At 39.9% G+C, this 19,673-nt stretch overlaps 1 protein-coding gene across 5 annotated transcripts in view; it reads right to left on the bottom strand.

Annotated features, from left to right (window-relative positions):
- LOC124219293 (nectin-1-like) overlaps window positions 1–19,673 on the bottom strand; it is a 111,441-nt gene that overhangs the window by 7,756 nt on the left and 84,012 nt on the right. For all 5 annotated transcript variants that reach the window (XM_046626640.2, XM_046626641.2, XM_046626642.1 and 2 more), the window contains 2 exons: window positions 19,136–19,271; window positions 8,796–8,929 (listed from right to left, as the gene is read on the bottom strand). In XM_046626640.2, the coding sequence (XP_046482596.1) occupies window positions 8,796–8,929; window positions 19,136–19,271 (270 nt within the window). The remainder of the gene's footprint in view (window positions 1–8,795; window positions 8,930–19,135; window positions 19,272–19,673) is intronic.

Raw genomic sequence — 19,673 nt, 5'->3', positions numbered from 1 at the left:
AAGACACTCACAACGACTTGTCGTTCTCATGGATCGGTAATCAAGTAAGTATACTTCCTTTTTCCGAAACGTTGGTCACTTCCGGATACAGTATCATCTCAAAAGATCTGCTTTCATAAATTTTCTGCAAGTTCCCAAACCATAGGTGTGAGGTTATATTCCGGTCTAATTACACTGGCGGTTTTTGATAGAGTATAACAAAGCATCACTGGCCAGTAGTTCATACTGTATATTCCAGAATCAAGCTGAAGTCCATATCGAAATTTTTCACGAAACGATCCACCATCGTCAATAGTGACCATGTTTTTGGGCGGATTTCGGACAGAATGGATTTCCCAGAGTAGGGAAGAGTTTCACTGTTTGACGGTGATGCATTCTACCGGTAATTACTGAGAGGAACCTGACACCAGTACATCTAACGATTGAATCACCTAGTCAATCTCTCGTTAGCATTATTACTCAATGCAAGTACTATAGGTATAACACCACCGCATCCAACCTCCATCCTCAGCCCAACATGCCGCCCACCGCCCGACTCGTCAAGCCACTCGAAAAGCTAATGCGTACGCATCCATGAATATTTGATGAGTCATGTATCATAACGGGGTACATAATACGGTGGAAATGCAATAATTGTTTGGAATTCGAGGCGCTGTCACTCCCTTCGTTAACGTAATTAATCGCTACGCGTTCATGTCCGTACCCGTTCGTATACATATACATACAGAACACGCATACATCCTGAGGAGGAAAAACCTCGGCGTACAATTTATGATTCGACAGGTAGAATTCATCATCGCAAAACTCTGCATGCATATAGGTAATGGGTACTATATGTAGGTATAGATGATGTGCCGGTCGAACGATGAACAGTATCCGTGAATTTGACGTATGCCATGATTATTTCAGCCAGGTACTCTAAAAATTTCATTCTCTCTCGTCAACTGATTCGTCTGTACAACGTTTACGGTACAGATGAATTCATTACCCTCAATTTTGGTGTGGTGTGGTAAAACGGTAAGCGAAAATTCAACCCCGGTTATCACTCCTGAATTTCAGTGGATATATACATGCCACCGTACTGATAGTTCTGTCTTGGCTGATATCCGGTCCGCAAACTGCCACGATCATCGTTAAACTTGAGACATAAATTCCATTTTATAGCACATCGTGCGGGATTCTGATTGTGCAGCCGACGAAGCGAAGATCGCCGAAATTGCGGTGCAGATTGGAGTTACGGGAAAGAGGTCTGATTTGTTAAGAATCTATCGCTTGGATTCGTATCTCCTTCGACGAAATTCGACGCTTCACCTCCGGGGTATCCTTCTTCCATCGGATACACACCGCGGTTTGTGTATGCACGCCTGATGCTTCACAAGATTACCGCTCGCTCATACGTGCACCACGGTGTGAATTTTGATGGAAACTCGACGGTTTTTCACCCATCTCCGCAATCTTGAAATCCGGATGGCTTGTTGTCCAACCCCGGAATCAATTTTCCAGTTTGGTACTGGAATTCTAAGCGTGTCTGCATCCAGAGGCCAAGCAGTTGGAAATGGAATGAATGATTCCAATTCATGAACGTTGATTTCAGGTGAATTTCACATTTCTTATCACGTGACCTTCACTGATTTCACGTCGATACCTTTTGCGATTGGGGATGATTTCCCGGATTCGATGGAATCACAGTTGATGATTACAAATCACTGGAAATCGACGAAGGCACATGATAAAATAGTAGTCGTTAAAAACGTTAATGAATTAAAGCCAATTGGTACTCACCACAATACTTGAAACACGATTTCCATGGGTTTTAAAGTAATTGCTCTGCGATTTCAATTGACTCGCAATGATTTAGAATCATTTCAGCTACCTTAATGGATTCCTTGTGGTTTCTAAAAACATTCAAGTCATTAAAGTTCCTCCGATTGAAAATTTGATTTCCAATATCGTTCAATTGACGACTTCCTTGAATTAATGGCCCCTCGATCCGCGTTTAAACTGCTGGGTCGTGTTTCAAACTTGTTCACTTATGCCTCGTTCAGGAAACTATAAAAACAACAAAAGCCTGAAAAGAGGCACGCGGAGTGTTTCAGACTGATTGGAAAGTGAAATACAAGCGACTCTTGTACCTGCAAGTTACGGGAAGGCTAAGCGACGCTGCAAAGGTGAGGAAAACGGGGTCGTTGGAATGACGTAAAGGAGCTAAACTTCGGAACATGTGCTCGGATGGGATGTACAACGGAAGAGAGAAGAGACCACGGGAGGGACGATAAAACGGGAAAATAACCATAGATCATTGAGTGCGATGGGAGAAGCGTAAAAGGCGCATGTCGACTAAATATTGAAACAGCACATCCTCCAAGAGCCGCTTTATGCTTCGTACGCGACGCAAGGGACAAGAGGGCCCGTTTTGCCCTCGGGGAATGAATCCTTGTACGGTCAGGACTCCCAGGACACAAGGGCGAGGATTATTCCATTTTTTGCCGTGCAGCTTTTCGCAGTGCTTCACCCCGGAAGTTCCTCTTCTGACATGACTATATATCGAAGCAACATTACCCGGGACCTTTTATCACCTGGGAATAGGTTACTTCGTCACTCCTGAGACCGTGATCTGTACGGCATTCTGCTTTCGCACTTTCGTTTTCACTGCTGGGAATACGATCCTCGACTGCAGTAGGAATATTTGTGTCAGTGGAGCAGAGGGTTTGATATTGAGCAGGTTGATTGCGTGGCAAAATATTCACACTTTGTTATTAATTTTTTTTACGAGATGTTACAATCGTGCGTTACGTATTTATCAAATTATTGTCTTTGTTAGCGGTGAAGACGTGTTAAAAATACAAAAATAGACTAAACTAGCGTTACGAAGAAAATGTTAGATGTCGATGTTTAGTTTCAAATTGCTTTGAAGTTATTGAAAATTTTCTGAATCCGTTCAATTTTACCACACGACGGCTTGTTTCATTCTAAGACTACTTAGTTTCCAGTAACTTGGGACTGCTAAATGTACCAACATTGTCTCAGGATGAAATGAATGAAAAGACCAGTTCCAAATTTAGACTCATTTAAATGGATGTTTACTCAATGAGACTCGAAAACGCGAAACGAAGTACAAAAACAAGAAAAAAAAAAATTTAATACGCATCTCTTACGACTAATCAGAGATCGCGAGGTGATGATTATAATTCATACTCGTTAGCTAGGTTCCAAAATACATATATATGTTTAACTTGTGAAAAAGCTCTCGCTACTTTCCTTTCCTCCAATTTCTTTCTCTTTTTTGTTTTTTCATTTCACGTCACCATACAGCATGGGCGGGTATATTTTATTTAATATCACATCCTGCCAACGCTGTACACCTAAAGCTACACACAGGTACCCGAGTAATTTTTGTCGCACCTTTTTATGACGGCCGTAGGCTTGGAAGGCTTTCTTCAATATTTTGAGGTAACAGCATTAACCGCACCCTCGGCATTCGCCGGGTTTAATGCACGCTTCTTTCCGCTTTTTATCCTTCCCTTTCTATATTTTCTCTCTCTTTTTTTTTTTTTTATACATGCTGGAATAAAATGTAGAGAGAGCTTTTTCAATGGGGTTTTTTTCTCCCCACCTTTCACGAGTACTGGGTTAATTAATTAGATGAGCTATCACGTTATCCAGTTCGGTAAAACTTTCATCACGTGATAAAATCCATCACGAATATACACGCGTATAATCTTTATTATACATCGGCCAGAGAAAATGTGCAACGAGGCGTTTCTGATTACATATATCTACAATAAACTTTACTCCTGCCGTGTTCCGCAAGTACGGAGACAATGTTAATAATTGTTCTTTCGTCGATTCGTTAAGTATCGTAGCTATACGATACGTACGTACAATCGGCGAGAGTTCGTGAACGATTGGAAAACCGAGTTATACTCGAGAAATCGTGAATGAGGAGAATAATCGTGACGTCGAGACGCGTCGTTACGATCCATTATAATACTCGCTGCGTTCCGGTATTAATAGCCATTGAGGTGTTTGGAATTAAATCGATCCCACTCCGGATTAAATTCATGCACCCACCTTCTCCTAAGTGAAATACCCTCGAAAAGTGGAGGGTACATACCGAAAATGAATCTTATCGGTGTTTAATGGTGTTCAATTAGAAATGCTTCGGTGGTTAGGAAATAAACTGATAAATTATTTTAATTTATTATGATTTTATCGACCCTCCCACCCTCACCCTCACTCTCCTCAGCCTCGTTTTCACTCCCCAAGCCTCACACCGCCGGATGTAACAGCGTGACTGCTGCTGCCTGGATCAGCTACAGGTTGTCGGAATAGAGATGAAATATCAGTTACGCGTCAGAGTTTATGGCAAGGTATGCGTGAAACGAAAATTGAAAAGAACGGGGGAAAAAAAAAAAAATATTCGGGCGAAAAAATACCGTCACTGATCGCGACGAAAATGGCACTGAAAAACGACTCTATCATTCCACTGGCTCTCCGAGTTCTCATCCGCGTAGTGAAAAAAAAAAACTTGGCCAATCGATTTGCAAATTGATTATATGTATGTAGGGTAAGTGGGGGAAAGATGCCGCATTGGGAGAGATGGACGATCGTCGATATTTCTTGAAATACCTGTCAGATGTTTGAAATAAAATTTGAGGTTGTCATTCGTAACCCAAATGTGATGCCGCAATCTACGAATCGTATTAAACAAAGTTTCTTCGTAAGATAAGCCAAACTTCACGACGAGTACTAGATATACATTTTCGCGGTTATAACTTCATGCGTTAATTACGTTATCAACGACAAAAGTGAATTATCAGCGTAGGAACTTTAAGGTAGATAGTTTGAGGTTGTTCAAGTCTTGGATATTTTTTTTTTTTTTGTTTTATACTCTTCAACAGGAAAAATATGTAACTCGATTAAATAGACAGATTTAATGTTGCATTGATTAAAAAATGTAGTATCGATAAGTATAATTAACACTTAATAGTTACTTTTACCACATTTTCCTTTGATTCTAACAGTATTTGAAATTTTTTCAACGCACCTCTGTGGAGCGTGCGTAAAAGGTCCTGTTTCTTAACAGTGTAGCGCAGCGCTTCGATGACATTTTCAATTTCACAGACTAAGACTTTTCGTAACGCATGCGCACTTTCCGATAACTTCATTTTGCGCACGGACTTTACGCAGCGTCTGAATAACGTCATTGGATTGAGTTTAATCTGAAGTTTGCGCTTTTAGGTTATGTTAGATTTTATGAAGGCAGGCCTGAGCCTTCGAACCTCTTAATCTACTTGTTTCAAATAATTATATTAAATTCGTTTGCTTCTCAAATTGAACTTGACTCCACAGGTATGGGAAAAAATAGCGTATTTACCTTGTCTTACGCTGCAAAATCCACTGACTTTCCACACTAGTGATACAATATACAATTTTCTCAGTACATCGTCTTTCGTTTCAGCCCTGAACACGCATAGCTTTTCGACGTGGGAAACACCCGGCATTCGTTCGGATGTTTGGATTCAAGGTCCGAGCAAAGAAAGAACACGAGGTTGTTCCGGGTTTCGTCGACCCTTGACCGGTTCAGAAAACCCGAACAATGCACCTCTTCAGATGCCGATAGAGGGCAAAGATGCGGGGTCTGCACTGATCCTCGTGCAAGCAGGCGGACGTCCAGAATACCCCGGAGCACGGATATAAAAGCGCTTAGCAAATCGACCTCCGGTAGTAAAAAACCCATCAAACCAAACATCCCTCTCCGGCGGTCGGTTTTAGACGGGATCCATACGTTGTGCCGTCTGCTAGCCGTTCGGATTGTGGCTTCGCCAGTAGCAAGGAGATATATATATGTGTGTAGAGAGAGAGAGAAAGAAAGTACGGTTCAATGGATGTATATTCTCCTCCTCCCCTCTCGATGCTGCGGAACAAATGACGCATCCTGCAATTCAATTTTCCGACCATCATCTAACTGATGAGATAATCCTGCGTGGTGGACTTTTCCCTTCCCAATTCCAATCTTGTAAAATTCAATTATTAATCAGATTCATTCGTCTCGAGAAGATCAAAAGCTCGTTAACGACGCGAGTCCCAAATTTTTATTATTATATACTTAGCCGGAGTTTCCTTTGAAACTCACCCTCATCGCCGTCAGCCAAATTATAACCGAAGTTGTATTTTTAATTTTACGTATAAACGATCAATTTCTGATGGATAGGGGATTTTCAACGTCACGTGTGTTTATCCTTCGGTTCATCAGGGGAGCGTCTGTGTGTTTTTTTTTCTATAGGACATATCGGGCGTGCAGTATGAACGAAAGGGTTGTTTTTTTTTTTCTAGCAAAAATTGATGCTTTCGGGAGTTGCGAATCGACGGAAGTTGAATATAATATATTCTGAGCCTCTTCGCAGTCTGGTCTAAGAGAGATTATCGCCACATGTTCGAGTCAGAAATAAACAGATATCTACATTGTGTTAAGGTATTTTGAAACCGATGATCAATTACAACAACAAAAAAAAAAAAAAAAAACCTCTGCAACGAACGATTTCATCTCAATCGAATCACAAGTTACAAACCACTCAATGTTCTTTACTTGGAATAAATGAGTTTAGATTTTTTTTTTATGTGTTAACCCTCGATATAAAAGTTGGCATCGAATTAACGATTTCTAGATTAGTTTTAATTGTAGTTTCGTGTCCATTCACCACCTAATAGTGTAATTCTTGCACTTTACTTTCACTTTCCATTTTCTTTGTCACTTACCTTATTCTATTTTCAACCTTGCTTCTACTATCCGGGTACCTCACTGTTACCTACTTACTTGCAACTAGATTAAAGTTAATCTTAAGACACTGTACTCTCTCTCTCTCTCTGTTCTATCTATTTGATCAGGATATTATACCTCCTAGTATGTAGATCGTTTTTTTTGTCGCTTGTATAAAATTATCCAAGACTTTGGTATTAAGTAGTATAAATCTTTAGACTTGGACATATCATGTAATTTTCACCATTTCTAATGGTATTATTATTTTAAGGTATAGACAATTTTTACTATTCTACTATTTGTTAAAGACTGTATCTGAAGTTACATTTGTTATTCTAACTGCCCAAGGCTTGCCAGGGCATAAATAAATACATCATCATCATCATCTGTTCTCAGTCACATTGCTTCATAACTTTGCGTTCACTGCCCTGGTATAAACAACGATTGTTCTACTTCAATTTCTAACCAGACTGTACGCCTGGTAGATCGGTAAATCTGATAATAAAAACGGACGCCGAAGTGTCTGGTTCAATTGAACAATTCCGGTAGCAGGGGTGTTGAAAAGAGTCGCTCTGCAGTAAGTCTCGTTCGTTTCCGATTAGCAATCCGGTTGTTTTATTCGACCTGGATGCGCTCTAACTCCTCTCGCGGGTTTAGCTAGTCGTATAGTTATTTATCTCGTTTAATTCAGGTACGTTTTCCCCCCGCAGCTAAGGTTGATATCGGTTATTCGCGACACGTAGGCAGTTGTTCTTGCCGAAATTAAATCCCTAGAGCAACGATTTTTACTTTTACGCGCTGAGTACTGAATTCGTTAGAGAAGCGAACTCTGCCCGCCTCCTCCCATCGCTGTTGAAGAAAATCGTCTCTCTTTTAGGTATTTCCATCACGGAGCAGAGAGAACAATGAATTTTCTAGCAAGCACCTCGGCGCTTCGTCCTCTATTCTCCCCTTTGCCCCTCACCCTTTAAATTCAGAACGACCGAATATTCAAAGCATGCTTATTTTACCCCGCGACAAATATACGTTATATGCGTAATGTGTAAACGACGGAGGTTTATAAGCTTCGCTGCGATCACTGACTTCCACCCTTATTATATTCCTATGCCTATAACTACGCCCTGACTAATTGGCCTGTCGCTAATACCTCTTACGACCCTGTCACAAACGATTCCAAGTGTCGAATTTAACGAGGATGCAAGTTTTAATCAATGTGAAATAGAAAATATTGAAATTGGTCAGAAAAGATTACAGATATCGATACTTTGTTTTATGTTGTTTCAAAATTGTTCAAATAATAGTAGATTTGTTCGATTTATGGTCTGAGATGGTTAATTTTATTCAGAGGACCGTTTCATACAAATTCACCGAAGCGGATTCTCTTTGCAGCATTGCCACTTCTTGACTATAACCGATATCGGTGCAATGTTGCAAATTTCAATATTTAACGATGCTAATGTGATAAAAATCGAGGGGTTCAGTGGATATGTAGAAAAAAGTCTTGATCCGAATAAAACGAACGAACCTAGACTAAAATTAATCGAATCCGTTCGATTTTTTAAAAACAATTTTCAACGGATTTGAACGGAATCGTCGATACAACTTTAGCTTTTCTCAAATAATTCCAGTACAGTCCTTATTTCAAATAAATATTCGACGTGGAATAATTTCGAGATAAGATTGATAAAAAATATCGATTTTTGTCGAAACACGAATAAATCAATTAATTTCAACCCATTCAATCGAGTTTTGTTCGATAATTTTCTTTCGATTCGATTAATCGATGCATCGATTATTTCTAGCTCAGTTGGCATGTCTACTCTTGGAACTTCCATTTAAAACTATACCATCAACGAAAAGTTATGGAGAGTTAAGTGCGACGAGCTGTTATTATCCAGCTGAAGGTGGAGTGGAAACGATGAGAGTAAACAGTAGCGGCTGTACGAGTGTCGTTGATTATTTTCCCCACCCCGTATATGTGTGTGTGTATGCGTCCCCTTAACGTAATTGCCTCTGCAGGGCATTTGATACTAACCGGTTCGCCGTTGACGGTCCACGAGATGGAGGCTGGAGGCTTCGACGGCCACGAGGTGCAGTTGGCCGTTACGTTTGCACCGACGGTGTAGTGGGAATAGAGCCCCGTGATATCCGGCTTTCGTTCCGGAAGAGCTTCATGAAAAAGAAAGAGAATAACAGGCTTAAAGAATTTCTTTACAGCAGCCGGACACACTCGGAAGCAATCTGCATCCAACGCTAATTGCGACAATTTATTAGCCGGTCTCGCGGCGACTTTGAAAGTCGTACCAGTCACTCTTCATCCGTTCGTTCGTCTTTGTTTTTTACAAAAAAAAAAAAAAAAAAAAAAAATGGATAAAAAAATAAATCAAAACATAAACGGTTTACGGGAAAAATTAATTTTTGATATCGCATCAATTGCGCAGGTTCGTTGGGTGGGTAAAGTTTTGGTGAAAAATACTGCCGCTGTAACGACACTTGCAACTTTTTTTTTCCGAGTTTCTATTACGGACTAATAATATCGTTGTCTGCCTCTGACGCTCCGACTATTCGAAGGGCTATTAATGGTTATCAGGTTTAATTAGGTTTATCAGGTGGCCTGCTGGCCTAATGGCGTTAATTGGTACACCGGATTACCGGAGATATTAGCTCCCGTCCTACGTCCGTTGCACTGGTCGTAGTTTCAAGAACACCGGCGTTGTAATTGAATATCCGTCAATTTCGCGAACCCTTGTCCAACGTATGTCGAAAATTTAAAAAAAGGTTCGCATAATCGATACGCATGTGTTGGAAATTGTTATGCGAATTTTTCTCAATATGCATCAAATTCGGAACTGATGGTTGTTTTGGATTGTTCGAAATTTGAATAAGTTCGTATCGATATCGCTTGTACAATAAACAATAATCCGTATAAAATTATAGGTAAGGCGAGTGTTTGAAATGTTGTTGTTGAAATTGTTAAGACAAAATTGAATCATTCGAAGAAGAGTTTCGGAAACGCCGTGAGCTTGCGGCCGGATGGAATAACAAGCCCCCGGATTTACTATTCAGTTTGTTGTGTCGTATTTATACGAAGTAGATCCGGACCCTGTAATCCACTGAGGAAAAGGAAGCCATTCACCCTTTCTTTAACCCTCATTGACCGAGGGTAAATCCAATCCAAAGCACGTAGTAGAACCTCTCTTTTAATTCCACGCCATGGAAAGTGCCGCCACGTGGGTGAAATATCAAGTTAATTTGCCCGGCGAAATTTACCCCAAAATCCCCTATCTTTTTACTTTTCCAACGTATTGTCTTGCGGATACAGCGCGCAGAGGCCGCAATCCGTTCGCTTGATCTTTTTCCAAGCGGAAAATTTTTTTTTCAACGTAGTCTGTTAATCCCATGTCTCCCCTCCTCGTCCCCCATCGCTCCGTCACTCCCTCTTCTTCATCTCTCGCCGATCCTTTGTCGCGAGGCTTTGATCAAAGTTTCATCGACCATCGTTAAACCGTTAATTCCGTATCACGTTACTCAAAGATACTTCCTGCAAGCCCGCTTGCAGCTTCCGAAGTGACGCGACGCCACTGGTATGAAAATTAGCAAATTGAACCTCGGGTCATCGGAGGCAATCGATTATCCAACGCGATTTAATTAATTCCTTCATGATCCTTGACGTACGGGCAGGGTTTCCACTTACGCATGCACGAGCTCTCTACCTCGCTCATCTGTTATCCAGGGCTTTCTATTATACACGCGAACAAATAGCTGTGACTGTGAATTTATACATTTATATATATATATACACATATGCAACGATTGCGTAGCGATTCGACTTCGTTACGTCGATAATTAGAACCAGACCATGTTCAACCGATCGGATTTAAAGCACGGGCGTGGCTTCGGCAATATGGCGGCGGAACGCGTAAACAGCTGATCGTTTCGGTCAAATTGGACGAAGATAAAGGCACGGAACGCTTTGTGCAGACTACTAGACTCTTGTTTAGCGATATGAATTTGGTGTAAGGCAAAATAAGCGATGGAAAATTACTTTTATTTTTAAATATGGAGTCGGATCAGATTTTCACATACAAGATGGCGTCTTTCAATTGTACATAATAACTTGGTAAACGAAACTACTACGTATTGTTTTATTCTTGACTTTTTCCTCAATAATTAAGGTACCTTTCGTGACTTTTTGCTCAATAATCGAGACACGTTATTACAGAGGCAGAAAATGAGGTACGCGTATTAGAAGGAAAATGAAAGGAGAAAATAGAAGTCTAAGAATCTTTTGTTAATACCGTTCATTTTATATCTATGTGAGGCTTTGTACCTTGGATCTTGATCGAGGTCACGTGACCTCGTCGAAAATACATAATAATCTCCGGCTTGAGATTCGTTCAGGAGTAATCTAGCGCGTGCTTATTATAGGTAAGCATCGTCGGAACGTGGATAGGAGGAATAAATTATACAAAAAAAAAAAATATACACATTTTCTATCGCGGTATAGAAAATTACGCCGTCAAAAATTTCTCAACTGTCGGATCACTTCCGTGACAATATCCTCGAGAAAAACTAAAAAAAAAAAAAAAAAAAATCGTGCATCAGGGGGTTGAAAAAATGGCGGAAACAGGTTACGCGGTTTAAAAATCATTTTTTATCGTGAAACTCACGAGGGAGGGGGAGAATTTTTCTCCGGGGCTACGATCGCCCCGGTATGAATTTTTCCCTTTTTCGTTACTGTCTGCTCTCTGTGTGCCCGTCGAGCACACCCAGCTGAATAAGATAAGTCCGTTTGAGGATCCCCGAGCGTACATAAGGGATACGGTGAGCCTCGAGCGGGGGTTGCGTTATCATAGAAATCGCAACATTACGGAACACATCGCTTCATTGATATTAGGCAAACTCTGCGGAATCTGTCCCACACTCAATTTCGCCGTGACTGAATTTATTAACTTCCGTGAACAGCTCCCCCGCGATTCTTCCGCTTATATATTATACCGTGTCGACTCGTCCCCCAAAACCTCACCGATAAATGTCGCCGGCCTTTGTCTTTGTTTAATTACCGTTTTACCGGCTCGCCGAATCCGATGAAATACAATTGCTTAATCCGCTGGTACACGGTTTAACTTTATCATTTTTATTTATTTTTTGCTCACTTTTTCTCCTCGTCCCCTCCGCCACGATCGATATTTATTTCCTGTATAATTTCAAACACCGATCCTTTTGTTCGCCAACGACGCGATTTCGTTCGCATAAAAAGATTTTCCCCTCTTTTACTTGGTCGATTGTACATACAGAGTGAACGGTTTACGGTCGAATCGTTTAAAGCACACGCGTTAAAATTCTAGAGCAAAAGCAGTTCTTTTTTCAGGTTGACCAACCATCGCCGCGGTGCAAGTAACCTCAAAATGTTGGTAGACCTGACAAAACAACTGCTATTGCTCTCGAATTTTGGCGCATGCGCATTAAACTATCGGTCGTTGGCGATTTACTCTGTCTATATACGTACATATTTTTTCTCACTTACAGCTTTTAGGGTATCGGAATTCCGCAGAGAAAAGGCACCGAACGTTAAAGCTGACATTTCAGAATGTTCGAAATGCGTGTACCTAAATAACGAGAATTTTTTTTTTTAGTTTTGGTTGCATACATCAATTTTTTTTACCGTAATCAAAAAATATATCGTTCTGAGCGTGCTCATTCAAATGAGTTTTCTACTTGTAATCAGAAAGATTGGCATGTAACTCGCGATAAGCCGAAAGAAATCGGTGAAACTTGTCGGGCTGATTGTGAGTTACCGACTGCGCATTCGGGAAATAATTGAACTCTATTAGCCGGGGAGATCGTACCTGGGAAATATTTTCGTCTGCAAGTCAGGGGTGCCAACTTAATGCTAAACGGTACGTGAGTCGTGAAATTCTCCCGCTTCAAGCCGTGAATTGAAATTACATTGTTATTGCTCTACTCGTAGCAGTCATCAGTCGCCAGTCAGTAGAAAATAAAAGTTTTCCAATCCTTTCCGAATAAATGCATATTCACCATTTACGATTCGCTTAACCTAAGAAAATTCGCATCATCTACATAACCTCCATAAGTCACGTTTGACGGTTAAAGCTTTACTCTCTAAATTTAAGTCAGCGAAAAATTCACTAATCTCCAGATACAAGTATACCACTGATTGCAATATACACTCACGATTCAGTGAATTTTCATCGATATTTCACTGACTCACACGCTGATTTTTTCCATCGGTATACTTATAATTTATTAATATTTAGAGAGTAGGTGGCAAGCCTGCATGAAATTCTATCAAAGCCCACGCATGCGCAGTCGTATTCTCAATCCGTCAAGTTTCACCGTTTCCTTATAGTATATTCTCGTAATTATTCCGACAACAATTGACGTTTTTGCATTATTAAACTGTCAAAATGTAGCTGCTAGACGATAATACACTAAAATGTTGCTGTAACCAGAAAATTTATCGCTGTAGTTTAAATCGTCGTTATTATGATACCGATTTTACAGAAATTTTCTCGTAACTTTAACAGATGTAATTTTCCTCGGTGTGCCGTCCAATAACTTGGTGACCATGGCAAATGACGTATTGACAGAGACGGAATGTCAAGGCAGTCGGACGGCGGTGAAATTGGCCGTACGTGAAACTGGGACCCTCCAGCAACTCACACTTAGACGCCATCCCGTAGTGTAATTAGTTAATTACATAGTTTCCCAGGGTATGGATACAGCGGAAGAGGTCAGAGGGAGTTGTAAACTGTCGAGTAAACGTGATCCCGTCCTTTGCACGACCGAGCAAGTCTGCATCCGGCGGACAGCGTTCGTTCAGCTGCTCAGACGTGAACCCATAAACGAGAATATCAATTTCCGCATCGGCTTTAACAGCCGGGAGAGCGTCTCGTTTCAACAAGTGCCTTGGACGAAATGTGTAATAACGATACAAAATCTTACTACGGCCTTAGCGGGGGGGGGGGGGGGGGGGGGGGGGGGAAGAGGAAGAAGAAAAACTGAAAGGGTAGAAAAAAAATAGTCAAAATCGTCCGTAGTCGGGGATCCAACCAAGAACCAACATACGTATATTACGTTTTCAAGTATCATGCAATATATGAGTCAGTTTATCAGATTAGAGTTCAAGAATTGTACAATTTTTTTTCTCAACGTCTCATTCCTTTGTTTTCAGAGTAAAGAAGAGAACAAGGTAAGTTGTTATTATTCACCCCTAAAACGAAAGGTTGAATTTTCACCGCATCGTCAGGTTTTATGGTTTACAGAATCATCTCCGAACATTTTCAGATGGACGTCTCGATGTCGTGATGAAATTTTTTTTTTTTTTCATCAGTCATGATTTAACAACGGATTTTCACGACATTGGTACCAATCGAAGCGGATCTTTCTCTACTCAGAATTCATTATATTTCAGATCCGAACGATCTGGTATTTCTCAAGTTTTTCGAATAACGAAATCAAAAAAAAAAAACTTCGAAACAACGATATCTCAAAAACGAATAAACGGATATCCATCATTTTGATCTCTATAAATGCGGTTCTTCTTATTCAAAATCGACTACGTTTCGGATCCGATCGATGCATTAGTTATCGATCAACTGAAGCTGAGCCCGAGAACCTATCCAAACGGAAAGTTTTTTAGATCACATCAAGGTCAGTCAGGTTTATCAACGATGTAGGAATTTCGTCAGCCGGAAACATCCTCAACTTCCCACTCGCATGAAGTATAAATTCGACTTTTTTCTTCGTTTCTACCGGCACCGTATAAGCCGCAATAGTTTTTTATGCCAGCTATAAGGCAGGACGAATCCGTTGGTTATCTACTGCTGATTGACCGATGCTGGCTTTCTGCCAAACTGGCAATAGCATCCGCCAACTTCGACCCGTTTCACCCCCGCCATTCTCAGCGGCACGGTCATCTTGGCTCTCTTATAACCCTTTCTTCTTCTTCTTCTTCTTTTTCTTACTCCTCTACTTTTAGCTAACGCGACGGGCTGCCCGGTAACTTGTTTTTTCTACTCATCGCTCAAAGACGTTCCAGTGCTGACACGGTCAGCCGGACGAGATATGACCGACCGTCTTTCCCCTCTCTTTTTTCTTCTTCTTTGTCGCTTGTTCGCCTCATATTCTTCTTTTCTCTATTTTTCTTTTTTTTTTTTTTTTCTTCTTTCTACTTCTCTGTTTGTTACCTACTTTGTTGTTTCCGCCTACGTTACAGAATTTTGATTACCGATTATCTTTGTCAACGAATTTCGTAAGGAAGGAGAAATATGAGGAGAAAGAAAAAAAAAAAAAAAAAATCTTGCACACTGAGCGCGAAATTCGTTAAATTTAATTGCAATTAATTTTCGAATGATTCGACGAAAGTTAAAAAAACGAATAAAAAAAAAGAAAGAAACCGTTTGCCCCGCTGTTTGAAAATCTACCCAAGTTAATTTAAACTGAATTTTCATTACGCGAGAAATTACGCTGTTTATTTGTTCAACGCGCTATTGTAGGACTGGTTGGTAAAAAAATAAAATTTCGACCGAGCTAACGACATCTGCGATTTCAATTGCGAAACTCGAGAGGAGTAAATTTTCTTCTTCTATTTTTTCGCGAGCGTCGAGCAGTGAATTCAAGCTATTGCGGAAATTCCAAATAGAGAATTCCAATATCTGATTATCTATATACGTACACCAAGGTGTCTCTGTCATAGATGTATATAATGTATATGTATATAAGGCGTGTGTGCATATATACATACTTTGAGAGAAGTGTCAGCACCTGCAGCAGACGTTGGAATCAATTGTGGTAAAGTTTAGAAAGAAGTTTGAAGTTTTTTTCGTTTTTTTTTTTTTTTTTTTTTTTACTTCTACCACGATTTCGCCTTCCGTTTCTCTCCTTTTCCGTATCGTCTCGTTCTTGTTTTAATAAATTTAAAGAACCTTTCCAGTTGGCCAGCAGCAGCTCTGAGCTGTACCGACTAATTGCTTCGTGAGTATTATAGCAGTCTGATGGCTTTTCAATTTTCTTTAGTCGAAGGTTCACATTTTTTACCAGCACCGTGCACAGGAGTTTGCCTTATTTCTTGTTGTATATCGAAATGCCGTATCTTCGTGCCAAATTCGTGTAGTTATTCAGAAAACAAACGTCGCGCGACACGATTTTTCATCTATCACGTTGTGATAAGTCGTCGGGACGACGGGGATTCATATCGCTTTACGAAACGTTGCGATGCAAAAAAAAAAAAAAAAACTTAACGAACCTAAAAAGACTTTTTCCCTCTACTGAACACCGGATATTATCGTAATTTGGGAAAAAGAATATTATCCGGTGAGCCGGATATCACAACGATCGAGTTAGGAAAACTGTCTTGAGGATATTCCAAACGTACAGTCTGATCGAAAAAGTGTTGAAGCAAAGAAAAAGCAGTATTGAACAACAGAGTTCGAAAGATATGATACTAAAATAATCCACCTTAATTTCATTGAAACAATTTATTTCCTCAACGCGGTTGAATAAGAAGAAGATGAAAATTAAAAATAACGTATTTCAATTGAAAGAATTCAACTGTATTTTATCAATTTTGGCGAGATTTTATTATTTTCTAATCTTAATTCTTTACACCTGAGATTTTTTGCGAAGCAGTTGAACGAATTTTCCAAACATGGTCCGATGATCAGACGGTAAAAATCTATTTGCTGACTTTGAAAATAAATTTCATTCGTGCCTCGTGGGAACTTTGAGTTATTAATTTTTTTTTTTTACGCCTAACTTTTTCAGACACGACTGTACGTTGGGTACATCCTTAATATGCGAATGCGTCTTTTCATGCGTCGTTGGTCTTCTCATAAGCCATCGGCTTGTGTATATAAGGGAAAAACTTTTCCTCAATGTTTACGTATTACCGCAACTTTTTCCCTGCTCATAGTATAAATTTTCCCGTATGATTATTACTATTACTGTTATTACCACTGTCATTGTTATTTTATTACCGAACTTTCGAACTGGCTTTTGTTTATTCTATCAATCGGCGAAGATATAGTTATAACACATCAATGACTCGTTATCAACTTGTTTTCTTACGCATTTCTCACGTCGCACGTCTCGTGTAAAACCTCACGATAATTTTTCTCTGTTTCTTCCCATCTCAAATTTGATAAATTATCTACGATAAAGTGGACAGAATCACGTTTATCCTGAAAAAAAAAATAAAAAAATTCATTGGACTCGCAGGTTGGAATAAATGAAAATTTTGTTTGCAAAACTCGAATCTAAATGACAAAGAACGGCTCGGTTGAATCGGTTAACGCAGACACGAGCGTATTAGCTTGCAAAACACAGCTCGGACGAAAAGCGATAAGAGAAGGGGGAACAAGCCACAAATTTTTTTCGTTTTTTCTCCGTCTCATTTTTGCCAGAAAAAAGTTGGTCCGCACATGTTCACGGCGTAACAAACGATCCGTATATACGTCGTCCCATGTACATGGGAAAATATTTTAAACCGTGCTAAACTTGTTCACCAATTTATGTTTAAACAAATACCAGTAACGAAAATATTTTGACAATGCGAGAGAAATACAAAATTCAAATGTAAAAATAAAGAGAAATAATAAAAATACGCACAGTGAGAGAAACGGGGGAAAAAAAGAGAGAGAGAGAGAGAGAGAGAGAGAGAGAGAGAGAGGGAACGCGGATAAATTTTTAATGCCTTTCCCGCTTTTTCGCATATAATATGAGAATGGTTAAAAAGCTTTGAATGTAACCTTTCGGACGCGAGGCTTGAAACGCGCGCGCCTCAAGTTTAGAAGAGCCGGGGAGTTTCTACCGGCTGGTGATAATTGTCCCTTTGTAACAGAAGTGAAACACGTAAAAGTGTATTCTCCCTCATTCCCCTGCGCCCCTCGTTATTCATTTCTCATTGTCAGCATCCTGAGCCGCCTTGTCGGATTATTCCAATTTGCATGATATTCTCTTCAATCAACAATACTCCAATTAGGATTAACGATGCGTAAGTTAATCTTTGATTGTAGACGAATCATCTCCCCCACCGGGGTATTCGAAATTACGAATTCTCCAAATTTCAAACGTTATACCCCAACGCTTTTTGCGTAATCCGAGATGCTGGAAAATTTTTTTAAAACAAGTTTAAGCAGCCTGGTTCACCAAAGATCGATACTTGTTATTTATTTCCCTAGGATACAGTTGTAGTACAGGTTTTCGATCGACCAACCTCCTCGAGTCTATCTGTACTTTCAACTCTAAATTTTTTCGCGAAAAAGAGTAAAGTTTTTCGTAAAAATTTCATTCGAAACGAGTAAATTTTAAACACCGTGCTGGTAACATTTTTACGAAGTTGCCTACGGTTATAAAACTAGACAAGTTGCAATTGTCGAGCAAGTCCGTTCAAGAAGAACTCTTGGTGTAAAAATGAATATACAATGTAAAAAAAAAAAAAAAAAAAAAAAAGGAAACAAAAGACAGACAACAACACAGATTCACACAGAAGATCCGACATTAGTAAAACAGAATATACTTGTTCAAACACGCATGCGTTAAAATTCTACAACAAAAGCAGTTGTTTTGTCAGGTTGACCAACCGTCATAAGTTTATATAACAGGTCACCGCAATGTATATAACCTCAAAAATGTTGGTCGTCTTGACAACACAGTTCCTTTTTTAACGGGACGAAAGTAGTCGATTTCATCTCAGTGTTGTAAAGATGGGTTTGCGCATGCGCAGTCCACAATTGCTTCACTTTCTCCCCTAGGGATAGAAAATTGACCAATCGCGTCCCAAAAAATTACCGTGCAAATCTCCGGCACTTTTTATTCACTTCTTAAAAAAACTATCGTGTGTGACTCGGGTCAAAATTTTTCACACAATATACTATTGCCATAGAATTTCAGCACATCCGTGTCGGACCATTCACTCTGCATAGGGGATCGTTGGGCGTAACGGTCTTGATGAAAGATTAGCCGGAAAAAAAGTTTTTTCAAAATTGAAATAAAAAAAAAAAATGTCATGTTCAATAGTTTAATAATCGAGGGTTTATAAGCGATTCGTAAACAAAATAGAGTATTTCGAATAAAAAATATTTCAAAACTTTTAGAAAAATTAAGTCATTTTTTTTTCATCGTTCTTTGGACGGGGTCCGTCGTGCCCCAGGGATTTTTTTATTTTTTTATTTTTTTGCTCGAATTATGGCAAAGTACTGACGAAATTTTCGAGATAGATCAAAGCAACTTGTACCCGGTGCTAATAAAGCCAAAAAAAAAAAAATAATTATCGGCTTAACGGTTCCGTCGTGCCCCACGTTCCCCTATATATATATATATATATAAATACATAAAAATCAATTAGTAACTTACAGACAACGGTGAGGTTGGCCAACTTGTAACCGATGGCGAAGACCGGAGCCTCCGTCGATACCTCGCATTTGTATTGTCCGGATGTTTCGAGTGTTAGGTTTGTCAGCCGTACCGAGTGCTCGGTGTTGGCCTCTTTCTGCGAACAAACAAAATGTTTGCTCAAGTAATGGCGCTTCTCTTTTTTGCCCTATACGTACCACCCTCCCTCCCTCGCCCCCCCATCGTCGGTCCCCTCTCCATTTTCCCTTCTAGGCTGCTCTCATCCCGCTCGCATCTTTCTCCATATATTATTCCCCTTTTACCCCCCCCCCCCCCCCTCCCGGTCCGCCCCATCATCGGCTTCCGGGTTCGCTTTCAAATAACTATACATAGACATAGCCGGCAGCCACCTCCTTCCGCAAATATCTCGAGCTTTTACCGGTGGGTGAGTTTTTTTTTTTAATTTCATCTCTTTCCTCTTTTCTCGGTGAAAATTTTCTTTCTTATACTTTTTTCTTTTTCTTCAGCTTTTAAGAACAATTTCACTAACCCGAGCTAA

Source organism: Neodiprion pinetum, chromosome 5, assembly GCF_021155775.2.
Source record: "Neodiprion pinetum isolate iyNeoPine1 chromosome 5, iyNeoPine1.2, whole genome shotgun sequence".
Classification (NCBI taxonomy): Eukaryota; Metazoa; Arthropoda; class Insecta; order Hymenoptera; family Diprionidae; genus Neodiprion; species Neodiprion pinetum.
The sequence above is the reverse complement of the archived record's forward strand: the minus strand, read 5'-3'. Positions and strand labels throughout refer to the sequence as shown.